The following is a 16,097-nucleotide window of genomic DNA, read 5'->3' as shown; positions in this document are numbered from 1 at the left end:
TGTACTACCAGTGTATTAACCACCCTGTACTACTAGTGTATTAACCACCCTGTACTACCAGTGTATTAACCACCCTGTACTACTAGTGTATTAACCACCCTGTACTACTAGTGTATTAACCACCCTGTACTAGTAGTGTATTAACCACCCTGTACTAGTAGTGTATTAACCACCCTGTACTACTAGTGTATTAACCACCCTGTACTACCAGTGTATTAACCACCCTGTACTACTAGTGTATTAACCACCCTGTACTACTAGTGTATTAACCACCCTGTACTAGTAGTGTATTAACCACCCTGTACTACTAGTGTATTAACCACCCTGTACTAGTAGTGTATTAACCACCCTGTACTACCAGTGTATTAACCACCCTGTACTACTAGTGTATTAACCACCCTGTACTACTAGTGTATTAACCACCCTGTACTACCAGTGTATTAACCACCCTGTACTACTAGTGTATTAACCACCCTGTACTACTAGTGTATTAACCACCCTGTACTACTAGTGTATTAACCACCCTGTACTACTAGTGTATTAACCACCCTGTACTACCAGTGTATTAACCACCCTGTACTACTAGTGTATTAACCACCCTGTACTACTAGTGTATTAACCACCCTGTACTACTAGTGTATTAACCACCCTGTACTACCAGTGTATTAACCACCCTGTACTACTAGTGTATTAACCACCCTGTACTACCAGTGTATTAACCACCCTGTACTACTAGTGTATTAACCACCCTGTACTACCAGTGTATTAACCACCCTGTACTACCAGTGTATTAACCACCCTGTACTACCAGTGTATTAACCACCCTGTACTACCAGTGTATTAACCACCCTGTACTAGTAGTGTATGTTTTACCTGTCCAGTAACACTCCTGTTGCCTGCTACATCAAGGTGTTCCAAGTGAGCACATTTCCTCAGTATCCACCATAAGCTGTGGATGAGTAACGTCCATCAATAAGCATTATAAACTCATTCATACAGTCAATACGTACACAGGTAGTGACATGCTGTTATCATATTGATATGACTCTTAACACATTACAAAGTACAACATACAGATGACTACACCATACACAATACTGTATTATACTGTATGTATGCACACAATAGATATGATACTAGAGCTACAAATTCCTTAAGGGACCATTCATGGTTTGGCTTACTGCAATAATTTTCAAGGATGCACAAAGTTTTGAGCCAGCTATATTGTAGGATGGACCATATTTTGTGGATTTAGTACAATCCATGAAAATAGTTACTTGCTCCTAGCTATACAGTAGTACTTAACATCGCTATGACTCCCCAAACCACAAGGATCAGGTGACACGCAATACAAACTTGTAGCTGCAATGTGAAATCTTACAACATTTATATCACATCACACAATAGCCATAGTTACCGAGATAGATACTAAACTCGCCACATAGGTGGAACACTGGTTCTTCCTTCCATGTACAAAAGCTATTATTGCTTCCTGTTCTGCTTTCAATTTCTTGTAGCCAAGTTCATGTGCCATTTTGTCCACATCTTTGTGAAGGCCTCCCGCTGTGAGTGCTGCCATGAGCTTATAAGCACTGAATATGTCTTGGTGCTTATAAGCTCCTGGTGCTGCCATGGACACGATTAATGTGCAACTGACACCAGAAACGTTCTTGAATCTGATTGGCAAATGATCGGTTGTATACCTTACTGCTACAAGTTTGTATTGTGTGTCACCAGACCCTTGTGGTCTGGGGAGGACTATACTACACTATACACACCTCACCATTTCTCAGTGACCTGATGACACTTCTGAAGCCTCAGCCACTACAGTGATGAGATCATAACTGATGTAGTATTTATATACAGAAAATATATGAATTGTTTTACTTGCCAAAAACACATGAAGTTTGCAGGTGAATGATCAATTTGACAGGCTAGTTTAACATATACACACTACACTCTTACCTTAAGCTGTATACACCGGTCAGTTAACACTTGCATTGACTTCATCGTCACAGCCACACCAGACAGGTCGAGTGTAGTAACCTTAGGACAGTAGACACCTGTGAAACAATGTCAATTGTATCCTGAGCTAATCTTCTCACTAAAATATGTAAGTATTGATGTCAGCTAGTAGTTGACTGCATATATCATGTGCTATTCGAAGCAGTGAGTGAATATCATGAATAAACAGATACTCTATATGCATGGTGTATAAATAATTACAGACACACATTTGAAACCAGTTTTAATATGGTCACTGTGAAATACAAATTAGCCTTTGTAAATCAGCTAACTTGAGAATTCATAATTATATGTCATTTCATGTGTCAACTTAAAAAGCCTACATGTCATTTACACTTACATAGACACTACTAATATAGTTTTGTGGCACAGTACATGTTGCTATGGTGACACATAAACTCACCAATTACACTGAGGGCATGTTCAGTCAACAAGTGAGGTACAGCAGACAGGTCCATGGACACCAGCTCACCACTGCCCTTAGCAACCACTGACTCTAACACTTTGTCTGTTAATCCTATAGTATAATGATATCTTAACTATGGCAACAGTGTGAGACTTCGTTTAATGGTAATGACTGAAGTCTTGACATGAGGAACTTAATTTTAAAACATAGATATTTTTGAGTAATACCCGTACATACTAATTTTAAATCCCAGTGTGTGGGAGTACTAAAGCGTTACACTGGATGTTAACTACCACACAGTTAGACGGGGCAGCTGGTTATTACCCAGTAATAAATAACTTATTGCCCTGTAGCAAACCCATTCAGACTAGTTGCTCACATCATAACAACCACAAGTGGTACTGTTTACCAATGGAGTAAACAGTCCATACGGAAATGTAAAACACATTAGTACAGCATTACAACTGCTAAATCTTATGGTTAATATTTTACACAATAACACACTATTGTAGTGGTTTAGACCAAAAGTCAAAGGACAGATTGTGTCGATTTTTGTCCAGTTGTCAGTACCAGCAAGGTATGGTCAAGAAACAACTTCCGGTAACCTCTGACTCCATCATTCTATCTTGGAAGTAATCCTCACCATTCGCCAACCATTTCAGCCCTTGCATGCCATGTGACACCACTCCACCAACCCCATGACAAACAATGCCCAGACACTGCTGCTTCATAAACTCGTCCATCACTAGCTGTATATAGTGTCTCCCTAGTGGCTACAAGTTAAACTTCTACACCGTCTAAATGAAATCTTGTGCACACTAACAGGAACCAACTTTAATATCCGTAAATTCCTTTGCACTGGGTTATAAATTATATCCCTTGCATAATATCATTGCCATTACATACATTCAACCTCAGTTCTTCCTCAGATAACAACAATGTCCCTTGGAGGTTATAACTATAACTTAAAAAACTTCCTGAGTTGCTGTATGAACAAGTTACCTCTGTGGATTGTTTTACACACAAAATTCATTACACTTTTGCATTAACAAGTTTCCACTATTCTGTCCATTAGAGAAAACTTGCCAAAAAATTTATTTACTGCACTAGTCCACTCTTCAGAATGTACTTGATACACTTGTACAACCTTCAAACATCTGTCCTTAAATACTCAAGGTCATCAGAACTGATTGTGGGATTTAGTATTGGCAGGAAATATTAGGCCATAATAGCTAGAGACACTAACCTTGTCTGCTCTTGAATATGGAGAATGAGTTATCAAATGACAGGTGTTTGGTGGACAGCCACAACTTCTGTAGTGTATCTCTCCAGTGTTTACAAACTAGCAGTGGAAGACAACAGCATGTGTATGGGTAATGTTACTATACACAGTTACTATGTATTCATGCATCTACAAAACGTTTAGTATGCAAATGCTGTGTTGGACCCCTTATGCATCCCTGAAAAGGTAATGTTTAAAATCTAGTCCTTTTAGCAGTGTTGAGCAATATATCGATTATTTAGTTAAATGCGGTATCTGTTTTTGATACTGTCTAATTTCATAACACTGCAATACCATGGATTTAAAAAGTCTCTTTTTTGTATGAAAAAATTGTATGTCTGAAAACATATTGACTGGTATACAGTAATATATTGTAATCAGCTCGCCAATACAACTCTGTCTTGAGTAAACATGTTTTAAAACTGTACTTTAGTGTCTGAATCTAGTGGTAGAGATCTAAAATGGTATCTAACCAAGGCATACTGATAATATAGTTATACCACAATATCAAGTAACAATATTGTATCATCTATGAACTATCAAAACAGCTCAGCACTACCCAGTAGCCATATTGTTAGAGTATTTACTTTTATATGACTAAAGTACAGATTAAAAGCCCACTAGCATAGATGCAGGTGTAGGTGACTTCTCTTGCTTCACTACTTTATATTTCCACAATTCATACTTTAAAAATACATTTCCATATCCTTGTAATGTGTAGTTCCAAGTAGCACTTAATTTTGTACAGTAAATCCTCACCCACGGGACCAAAAGTCCAAAACTAATTCTACCGAAATGAGACATGCACAGTCTTAATTTATGTTAAAATCACAAAGACTTCAAGCACTAGTGTAACTACATGATGCATCCGTCAACGCATACATACCTCTCTCCGATATGATGCGATCCTTCACAGGCAGATAAGAGAAGATCTCCATCAGAACATCATTATTGAGTAGTGACAGGAGACAACTACAGTGTGATGATGTAATGATCACAGATAAGGATAACAGTCACCTTACCATTTACTAGACTTCTTTGAATACTACACACATATACAACAGAAGTGATACATACGTAGCAGTTACAATAAGCGAATTAAGCACCTTGTGTCTAGTTGTCTTCGGTGACTTGGATGACTGTTTAGGTTTGACTTCTGGTGAGCTATTATCATGGTTGGCATTCTCCGCCTTGTGACAGTTGACTGTGTGTTGGTTCTTCTGTTTTTGTACTTGTCGGTGGTCCCTGTCTACAGCCATGAGAGCTCCGAACCCAGCTACGTTGTTACACACAATACACAACATATGTGTACACTGTACATTCATACATGTACTGTAAATACATGTGTATGACAAGTGTAATGTTCACTGATGTAGTACACTACACTACACACACACACACACACACACACACACACACACACACACACACACACACACACACACACACACACACACACACACACACACACACACACACACACACACACACACACACACACACACACACACACACACACACACACACACACACAGAGCACCTTTTCTGCTTTCTTCTGCCTTGGATATTCTCAACGCCCTATGAAAGGAAAAAGAAACTGTCAGTTAATGCAAATGTGTTTGAGACTAGACTACTGTAGTAAGGTCCCATGTCTAAGCCAACCAACTTGAAAATCTCCAAAGTAAAGGAACCTCCTAGTTGAATTTTTTACTCTATGGATGACTGGATAGGGTGACACTAGCCCACATTTACAATCTGTGTCACATGTATATATCAGACTCTATACCTGTGGTCCAAGTACAATTCATCTTCAGGAGCCTCTAAGGCTTTCTTGGTAGCATCAGCATCACTAAATGTCACAAATCCATACCTAAATGGAGACAAAATGGTGGTTGGCAACACACAGGACTAGAGACGTACCCCTTAGACCATCCCTTTGCATGATCCTTTACTATGTGAACATTAACAACATCACCATATTTGGAAAAGAACTTCATTAGATCTGCTTTGGTGACCTGTAGTGACATTGAACACATCATGGAAGCTTGTTATGGTGGAAAGGAAGGATCCCTGAATGTGGGACACTTTGATAATTGTGATGTAATTGTAGTGCTATAATAAGAATAAATTGGTCGCACGTGAGTTCACCTCGTGTCAAGTGGTGATAACGACGGCAAGGGTTGTGACGGGTGAAGTCGACAATAAGGAACCAGACGAATCGCTTACATGGTCCTTCGAGCTGGACACGCACTGGTGTACAACGGCAAGACAGTCAGTAGCAGAAATCTTTAACCACAAACGCAGACACCTTGGTACCGGGTTATAAATGGTACCCGACCAGGCTAGTGCATTGCGTCAATTATTGTGTATTTCTCTGCTGTTTTTCTTTAGGCAATCCGATTCAGTTTGGTGGACACCAATTAGAATTTATTGTAATTGACACCCGTCGATACTTTGACTAAGAGTTGCAACATTTTTCAATTGTTAGCGACGATGGAAACCCTTGCACAAATCAAGAAAGTGAGAGCTGGACATCATGCGTCAGCCTCAAGACTGATGAATCAGCTGGAAGAAGCAAGTGCCGTCACTGGAGGACCGGCACTCGAGAAGCTGCACCAGTGGAAACTTTCATTGAATGAAAAATTAGTTAAACTTCGCACCCTTAATGACAAAGTGTTGGCATCAATCGAGGATGATGCGATAGCGGAAGAGATAGAACAAGCAGACGTGTTCTCTGAAAGATTGCAACAGTCAATATGTCACGTAGAGCAGCTTATTTCAACACATCGAAATACACCTCCCACACACGGCAGTTCGCCAACAACTACCACAACCGGCACGGGTGCTGCGTCAGAACCAAGGCCAGAACATAGAGTGACACCAGCTACAGATGCTGGTAGCAGAGTCAAGTTACCCAAGCTAGTGCCAAAGACCTTTAACGGCAACCTCACTAAGTGGGAAGCATTCTGGAGCACATTTGAGTCATCCATACATCTTAACTCATCATTGTCTGCAGTAGATAAATTCACGTACCTAAACTCATTGCTTGAAGGTTCTGCAATGAGAGCGGTAGCGGGCTTACAACTCTCTACTTCTAATTACACCGAGGCAATTGACATTCTTAAGAAGCGATTTGGTAATAAACAGTTGATTATTGCTCAACATATGGACACATTAGTAGAACTAGCATCAGTTCCATCTGCAACCAACACTAAGGCACTTCGCCGCTTTTATGATCAAGTAGAATTTCAGGTACGAAGCCTCAAATCACTCAGTGTTCCTTTGTCTTCATATGGACATTTGTTGTCATCCTTATTTATGAACAAGTTGCCTGAAGACCTTAGGTTAATTGTCAGCAGAGAAATTGGAGATGCTGAATGGACTGTAGACCAATTAATGACTATAGTAGAGAATGAAATCAGTGCTCAGGAGAGAGCCTTTTCTTCTATTGGAGGTTCACAAGGGTCTGTGATGTCCACTACAGCAGCCTCTATTGCAGGTGATGGCCAACCCAAGTGTTGTTATTGTAGACAGGGACACTCTTCATCGTCTTGCACTGTTATAACAGACATCATCCAGAGGAAAGGTATTCTAAAGCGAACAGGGCGTTGTTTTGTCTGTCTAAGAAGACATCACCTCAGCAAGGATTGTAGATCCTCCGCCAAGTGTGCGCATTGCAGTGGCTGGCATCACTCCAGTATTTGTAAGAACAGTCGTACAGTCTCTAGAGGACAACCACGCTCAGACTCCCAGAACCATACTGCTGCAGAACACAATGCAACAATAACACCACAGTTACCGCAATCCAGTTTACCAACACTGCAGCCACCAACATTCAATTTACAAGCTCCACAGCCACTGCCACCAGGGCAGCAGGACATACCAACTACCACCCAGTTGTATTGCGTCAACACAGAAGTCCCAGTTTTGTTGCAAACTGCCAAGACATATGTACACAAATTAGATGAACCTAAGCGTGGAATGACCATTAGACTGATGTTGGATGGGGGGAGTCAGCGGTCCTACATAACACAGAGAGTGAGGGATGCACAGGGGCTGTTACCAGATCGTGTTGAACAGGTTCAGATCAAAACGTTTGGCTCAGATACCACAACAATGCAGACAGTGGAGATGGTGAGAGTTGGTATACCTCTTAAGAATGGTACCACTGTTAAATTGATGTTGTCTACGGTTCCGCTTATCTGCGAGCCACTATCTTGTCAACCGGTTGCATATACCAAGGAGAAGTACAGACATCTCAGAGACCTTAATTTAGCAAACTTTTCTAGAGTTGGCGATGACCTGCAAGTAGATGCCTTGATTGGCTCCGACCACTATTGGCAGCTGGTAACAGGACAAGTGATCCGTGGGCAGAGTGGTCCAACCGCCATTGATACTCATTTAGGATGGGTGCTATCTGGTCCAGTCTGTAGTGATGCTAACTTGCATAACCCGAACCCTTCTCACTCGCTCCTTGCTCAAACCTCTGATGTACAGTCCATGGACCAGTTGCTTAAGAACTTCTGGGAATTGGAGTCATTGGGTATACAATCCATCGAACCTTCAGTCTTTGACACTTCTCCATACAGGATGTTCTTTCAGGAGCTGTGCAAGGTTAAGCTGGATTGGGATGAGCAATTACCTAGAGAAATGTTGACTAAATGGAAAGGCTTGCGCTCCAGATTTCAAGGTACTGTTATCACACTTCCTAGATGTTATTTTCAATTTATAGACAAACAGTCACCAAGCATCCTGTATGGTTTTTGTGATGCCTCCGCTGCTGCTTACGCCGCAGTTGTGTACCTCTGCGTTGGCTCACAGTCTGCTTATTTTGTAGCATCCAAGACGCGCATAGCGCCACTCAGCCAACAGACCATTCCCCGATTGGAGTTGCTATCTTGTCTCCTACTTGCCAAACTTATGTGTCATGTGTTTGAAGCACTTAATACAGTGATTGATGTGAAGATAGGCCCATGCTCTACAGACTCCAAGGTAGCTCTCTTTTGGATACAAGGTGAAGGCAAACAGTGGAAGCAGTTTGTTCATAACAGAGTCACAGTAATCAGACAGTTAGTGCCAGTACAACACTGGGTACATTGTGCCGGGAAAGACAACCCAGCCGACTTGCCTTCCCGTGGTGTTTCGACCAAGGACTTGGAGAAGAGCCTGATGTGGAGACATGGCCCAGATTGGCTACCAAAGTTTTTACCTGCTGACTGTTCTGATGAGGGATCCATGCCAGAAGACTGCATCTCAGAAATGAAGGTGAACAACCCCAGCAGTCATACTTTATTGATAGCAACAGAGAATCCTGGTATCGGGAAACTGATTAACTGTGCACACTACAGCAAATTACAGAAGCTGTTAAGGGTGACTGCACTTGTGCGGAAGTTTGCAGCAAGGTTCAAGATGGTTGGTGATGTTTCCTTGGTTGACTGGACGATCACTGCTTCAGACCTAGAAAGAGCAGAACTGGATTGGATTACAGATTCCCAAAACCAACTGACCAGTGAAACCAATTTTGAACTATGGAAACACCAATTGGACTTATTTGTTGACAAACACAATATTTGGAGATGTGGTGGCAGACTGAAGAAGGCTAACATACTGTATGGACAAAAGTATCCGATTTTGCTCCTCAAACACCATCCATTGACTACCTTGATTGTGCAACATGCACATGAGCGAACCTTGCACAGCGGTGTCAAAGATACTTTAACAGAAATCCGGTCTAAGTACTGGCTTGTCAAGGGAAGGCAGTTCATTCGTAAGATCATCTATCAATGTGTCGTATGTCGTAAGTTAGAAGGCCAGCACTACAGAGCAACACCTCCTCCGCCGTTGCCAGAATTCCGCGTGAAGGAAGCACCTCCATTTGCATATTGTGGAGTTGACTTCGCTGGACCTCTCTACATTAGGGTGGAAGATAGATCAGAGAGCAGCAAGGTGTGGATTGCTCTGTATACATGTTGTGTCACCCGTGCTGTGCACCTTGAGTTAGTCCCTGATATGACCACACAGACATTTCTGAGGTCTTTCAAGCGATTCACAGCTAGAAGGGGGATTCCGCTTCAAGTTATTTCGGACAATGCCAAAACCTTTGTTTCTGCTGCACTAACCCTTGATAAGATGTTAAGTGACCCAGAGGTGCAGCAGTATATGGCAGGCTTAAAAGTCCAGTGGAGATTTAATTTAGAGAAAGCACCATGGCAAGGCGGCTTTTTTGAAAGAATGGTCCAATTGATGAAATGATGTCTAAGAAAGACCATTGGCAAGTCGCAACTATCACTTGATGAGTTGACAACTGTGCTAGTTCAAGTCGAGGCCATTCTTAATTCAAGGCTGATATCTTATGTATCTAGTGAGGATCTTGAAGAGCCATTGACACCTAGTCATTTGTTGAGTGGTCGTCGATTACTGTGTCTACCAGATGGTACAGATGTAAACCGAGTTGATGAGGACTTTGACATAACCTTTCAAGATCTCAGGGATAGAGCACAGAACCTTACCAAAGCACTGAATCAGTTTTGGAGTAGATGGCGTGAAGAATATCTTCTTCAGCTTAGAGAACGATACTCTACCACTGATGAGGTTGGTGTACTACGATCACCTATACCTGGCGAAGTGGTTGTGATACATGATGAGGATCGTCCACGTACACAATGGAGACTAGGCAGAGTCAGTGAAGTACTGAAGAGTTCTGATGATCAGATAAGGGGTGTAGTACTGAAGGTCAACACTAATGGTCGACTGTCGACACTGAGAAGACCTGTTACATGCCTTTATCCGGTTGAGATTGCTCCGCAGATGTGTTCAGAGGATCAGATGCCTATTAAGATGGCTCATCAAGAGAATACAGACACATCAGTATCCCAAGACAGATGTAAAAAACCTGTCAAAGTAGCAGCTCAGAGAGCCAGACAACAAGTACTGAAGTGGATGACTGACTCTAGTTAACCTGGTATTATGTTAACATATATGTACATGTAACATATGTTATGTTGTAATTAGGACCACTTATGTACCTTCTAAGTTGACCATGGGTCAACTTGGGGGGAGTGTGATGTAATTGTAGTGCTATAATAAGAATAAGTTGGTCGCACGTGAGTTCACCTCGTGTCAAGTGGTGATAACGACGGCAAGGGTTGTGACGGGTGAAGTCGACAATAAGGAACCAGACGAATCGCTTACAATAATCACAACACTTGTCAATGCAACCCCTGAAATAAGAAAACCCCAATGCAATTATACCGGACAGCACCTTCAACTTCAGGTTAAAGGATACAGAGTTACCACCCTATATAGCTAAATGGAATCTGTGATTCATGCACGTAAATGTGTTACATGTACAGCTTACCTTATAGCTGATGTTCCCTACAAATATACGGTGTTCCAGAACGACCTTTAACGGTATTTGGGGATCACCACTACCATAATGACTCTTTCCCCCAACAACCCCAGATATCTTTGTGACGTCATTATCACGTTGTTTTACTCGTGAAATATCACGTCTCTTCCATCCTACTCTTTCAGAATTCATTTCATACACCTATAGTTCAGTTTGATCATTATTTACGCCCTCCACGTATCTAACATGATTGTAAAACACAAGCTCTCAGAGTTCAACTCCGTAAATTCCCGTAGACCTGCCTGTAACATTTCGATTGTGGGTCTCACATTGGTCAGACGACTGGAGATGCCTCCCAAGCTCGCTCCCAAGCTGAAACAAAGTCCAAAGAAAACATCGGACGATGACTTTGATCGGTGCAGGTGGCGTTCGTGTGGTTGTGTCGGCTTTTCGTCGTTTGAGGAACTAGCAGAACATGTGAACATGGAACACGTGGGGCCTATGTTATCGCAGGAGGTCGTATATTGTCTCTGGGAGGATTGCCGTATGTATAACAGGCCTTGTTATTCACGTGATTGGCTACAGCGTCATGTGAGGGTACACACTAGGGAAAAACCCCACAAATGTATCATTAATGGATGCCTATCCTCCTTCTTTACAACTGAAGCATTGTCTAAACACGTGGAGACTCATTTTAAGACAAAGAAGGGACCTTCGCTACATCATACAACCAACAGTAAAAAACTGAAATTGTCTTGTGAAAGCAAAAGACCAAAGATTAAACCAAAGATTGCTGCAGCCGCTACTGCAATTGATCCCTTAACAAGCCTGCTGTTTGCAAGTAAGCCTGTGTACTTGTGTACCTCTTCACCACCAAAAGTGGTATTTTCCAAAAGTGGTATTTTCCCAAACAATGCATGAAGACCATATAAGTAGTGATACAAGCATAATATTATATTTTGTTTGGTGTTTCTGAGAATATTTTCTTTCTACAATAACTGGCTTCATTTGAACCACAATAAAGGTGTTGGGTTTAGTTACTAGTACACTGTCCAGCTGTTGGAATGTGGAGGTGTATATGGGGTATTACTGCTGCTGCCATGTTGGCTGGGGCTGCCATGTTAGTTCAGCTGGGTGGTAGACTTGTGGTAGTATTGTTAGCAAAGGAGCTGTGCATGTTGCTACAGCTGGGAGGGTATTGAGTGTTCCCTGAAACAAGTAAACATTGTCAGAATGACAAACTCAATGTTGTTATGAAAACATGATGTACTGCTAGTACTGTGATATCAGTGCCAGCTCTTTAAACTTCAAATTCCTAGAACAACATTACAGCTATTGAACTGATGTGGGTGTCAATAGAAACATTAGTTGTTAGTCTAACTAGTAAACAAGTGTTATACAATTGCAAAGGGCACATCGAGTGCTTAAGCATTGGTTTTATGGAGATTGTATTATTGTTATCAGGGAAGTGTCTTGTCCCCTTATTAGTAAGGTGTCTTTATTGTCCAGGTGTGCAAGTTGCAGCCAGTACATCTTATAATGCATGGGTGGAGTGAAATACTAATTTTCAGATGTACAGAAGAAATTTCAAGAAAATTGTTGTATGTCTGTTGGTAATGATACTGTGTTCAGTAATGAACTACTGTAGCTATAACATTCTTATTTATTCTCAGTGTTTCCTGCTTTTCTGTATACAATTCAATCCGGCAAAAAGGCTGCACTGCTGCTAACTATTGAGCAGGTGGCGGATCATTTTACCAAAAAATTTAAATGTTATTTAATGGCTTCATTTGTTACAAACTGAAAGGTTTCATTACTCAAGTTCAATTTTTAACATTGTTCAATATAAAACTCAACAGACACAGGAATACTTGCAAATATTAATTATCACAATTTACCCAAAACTTTCACTTTACTGTATATCACATGAATAATAGTCAGGATTTGGCCTTTTCCAACCAATTTTAGGATTTGTTTTACCAAAATCCCTTTTCTACTTGTGTATTTTAAATGAGGAAGCCATTAATAATAAATATTAAAATAATTGACCGATTTTTTTTTTCTGAAAAGACTATTTAGGGCATGCATATCATTATCTTTTGTATGACTTACCTAACAGATGAGGGTACCTTCTTTTCTGTGGACGATGATGACTTTGGCCTGGATTCGTTGACAATATTCAAAAGTGCCTCTGCTCATTTGTCCTCTAATGATTGTTACTATGGACGCAGGGGATCCAGCTGTAACCATATCACCTTACATGCCACAGTATGGTACTATATTTGTGGTTATACTTGTAGTTCATGAAATAGGCTTGTTATTGTAGTTCATGAAATATATCCATGCTATGGTATGGTACTGTATTTAGTGACCTTACTTGTAGTTCATGAAATAGGCTTGTTATTGTAGTTCATGAAATATATCCATGCTATGGTATGGTACTGTATTTAGTGACCTTACTTGTAGTTCATGAAATAGGCTTGTTATTGTAGTTCATGAAATATATCCATGCTATGGTATGGTACTGTATTTAGTGACCTTACTTGTAGATCATGAAATAGGCTTGTTATTGTAGTTCATGAAATATATCCATGCTATGGTATGGTACTGTATTTAGTGACCTTACTTGTAGTTCATGAAATAGGCTTGTTATTGTAGTTCATGAAATACATCCATGCTATGGTATGGTACTGTATTTAGTGACCTTACTTGTAATTCATGTTTGTTATGTGTATTTCATGAAATGCCACGTACAGTGTGGTTCTGTATTCAGTAATCTTGCTTATTAAATGTGTATGCAATTCATGAAATATATGCATGCTTTGGTATACTTACTCACTTTTATGCATGTAATTCATGAAATACAATGAATACTTATTTACGTGACGCTGTGTAGTAATCCCATTAAAATTATTGGTATAACTTGTGTTCCTTGCTCAGTAATTTGCGTAGCACCACTTATCCCCACCAATGTTGCTGTTTTTTTCCTTACTGCACCAGTAAATTTTGACAGCAGAAATCAACTACCCTTTTAAGTTTGTAACAAGCTAGGGTGGACCAAGAAAGTTGCATTCTGAGTCATGTGAGCTACTGTACAAAATACACGATTAACTCACCTTCATTGCTATAATGTGATGAGAAACTAATTAAGTTTATGTGCTAAATAGTATTTAAATACAGTTCCATATACTGTACGCCAATTGGGTTTGTCTTACGATTCGTTGTGAAGTAGTTTAGCAGTAATTTGGTGAATAAACTACTGCGTGAGGGTGTTGTTCACCCTTCATGTAATCGCGCTTGTATTTAAAGCGACATAATTTTTTTGACTTTGTAAAAACATGTCAAGTAGTTTAACACTCTAATAGAGCAGTCATTACATGTAATGTGTCTTGTAGATTCAAGGAAGAAGGTTATGCAAAGGACAAAGTCAAGTGTTGGTGAGATGGAAACCACCTCTGTAAGTGTGCGTGTGTGTGTGTGTGGTGCATGCATGAGTGCATACATGTGTGGTGTGTGTCTGTGTGAGTCTCAACTGTTTATATGGGTACCTGATACTATCTGTCGAAACAAATGTTCATGTCTCACCTAACAGATGACGTTCAGATGGGACTATTGGTGCCCACCTTCACTATAAGGTTGACATTTGCAAGAAATATTTTAACGATGTTTCTTGTTAAAATGTTGACTTGTTTATAGTGCTCTATGTGAGAAGCCATTGTGAAGGTGTAATTAGTATCTGTATCATTTTCAGGAGTGGAGTACACTACCCCGAAAGTATTTAGGGGTGGCTGTCAATTAGATTGATCACTAACCGTACTGTAGTATGCTAGCACGTGGGACATGCCAGTGTTAGAGGGTCTGGGGGTGGTCATGCCCACACAGGAAATTTGAGATTGGATCTGAGCACATTTAGTGGTACATGGTTTTATTATTTTATTTTTATGGCATCAAATACAGAACGCACAACTAATACAAGATGGATTCATTAAGATACTACGTAGATACATACATCAATAAATGAAGACCTTTGAAATAGATTGTGCATAGATTTAATGTAGATAAATTACATAGCAGAACTCAACTTATGTTTCCACTGAATGTTCTATTAGAGTGGTTAGGTGACTGCTCTATTAGAGTGTCTCAATCACTTCAGTCACAATGCTGATTCACATAGTATTCCACTATTGCATGGCCTACAGTACAATTTACTAAAGTAAGTTGGCTAATGAGTAGAGGTATTACAATAGGTTGCAGTGCTTTTATTTTAGCCTTTGAAAATTGAGGGGACACTATTACTCCTGTACACCTCAAAGGGGATAGGATTGAATGGATTCCACCTGTATGTACATAATTGGTATTTCATCATGAGGGGATCCATAAACTGAAGTATGCATAAAGTTGATATTAGATTCCTGTGTTGCTGTTGTTCTTACCATATTTATGAATGTATGATGGTTGCTGAGTGAACAGTGAAGCTATCAAATAAATTTTAAAGGCAGTAAATTGTTTAGAACAAACAAAACTAGGTAGTTGCATTCTAAGTCATGTGAGGTCTTATCAAGTATTTACAAAATGACACCCACTGGCATACTTGAATTTTTTTTTATTTTTTTTTTTGAATTTGACGGATAAGAAACTATAATACTTGCTGTGTCACTCAGTGCTAGTAGCTATATGCTTTCAGTAGTTCTGTAAATGTTCCATTGTGTTAATATGTTCTCATGTTGTGCATAGGATTGACGAGGCCTGGCTGCCAGTATCAGACATTCCTCCCTATACCACTGTCAGTATCTCCCAGCTCTCCTATCAACAACAGTGCCGGCTGGCTAGCTGTCTGGTGATGAGTCATGACAACCGGAAACGGAAGTCTATGAGGCCACATAAATTAACCGACCACCAGTGAATTATGTAAATAATATAAATAATAACAATTTTTCCAGAGTATTTATAATTACTTTCCCATTATACATTGAATTGTATGTATGTTTATATTGCATTTTATTTTGGTAAGGCAACAAGCTATATTGTGTTTGTGA

The 16,097-nt window shown here is 40.1% G+C and overlaps 2 protein-coding genes across 3 annotated transcripts in view; one reads left to right on the top strand and one right to left on the bottom strand.

The window, feature by feature from the left end:
* LOC136246089 (putative RNA-binding protein EEED8.10) overlaps window positions 1–11,386 on the bottom strand; it is a 24,249-nt gene extending 12,863 nt beyond the window's left edge. For both annotated transcript variants that reach the window (XM_066037538.1, XM_066037539.1), the window contains exons 1-12: window positions 11,071–11,386; window positions 5,634–5,728; window positions 5,500–5,583; window positions 5,254–5,291; window positions 4,820–4,989; window positions 4,736–4,758; window positions 4,600–4,685; window positions 3,678–3,773; window positions 2,429–2,542; window positions 1,966–2,063; window positions 1,784–1,824; window positions 874–949 (exon numbers count right to left, since the gene is read on the bottom strand). In XM_066037538.1, the coding sequence (XP_065893610.1) occupies window positions 874–949; window positions 1,784–1,824; window positions 1,966–2,063; window positions 2,429–2,542; window positions 3,678–3,773; window positions 4,600–4,685; window positions 4,736–4,758; window positions 4,820–4,989; window positions 5,254–5,291; window positions 5,500–5,583; window positions 5,634–5,728; window positions 11,071–11,253 (1,104 nt within the window). In that variant the 5' untranslated portion in view covers window positions 11,254–11,386. The remainder of the gene's footprint in view (window positions 1–873; window positions 950–1,783; window positions 1,825–1,965; window positions 2,064–2,428; window positions 2,543–3,677; window positions 3,774–4,599; window positions 4,686–4,735; window positions 4,759–4,819; window positions 4,990–5,253; window positions 5,292–5,499; window positions 5,584–5,633; window positions 5,729–11,070) is intronic.
* LOC136246091 (zinc finger protein AEBP2-like) lies at window positions 11,358–16,097 on the top strand. The gene is made up of 4 exons (XM_066037540.1): window positions 11,358–11,902; window positions 13,181–13,329; window positions 14,457–14,518; window positions 15,796–16,097. The coding sequence occupies exons 1-4, from the start codon at window positions 11,410–11,412 to the stop codon at window positions 15,962–15,964; spliced, it is 873 nt and encodes a 290-aa protein (XP_065893612.1). The 5' UTR covers window positions 11,358–11,409; the 3' UTR covers window positions 15,965–16,097.

This window comes from Dysidea avara, chromosome 15 (assembly GCF_963678975.1).
Source record: "Dysidea avara chromosome 15, odDysAvar1.4, whole genome shotgun sequence".
NCBI lineage: Eukaryota > Metazoa > Porifera > Demospongiae > Dictyoceratida > Dysideidae > Dysidea > Dysidea avara.
Note: the sequence above shows the minus strand (reverse complement) of the source record. Positions and strands in the feature narration are given on the sequence as shown.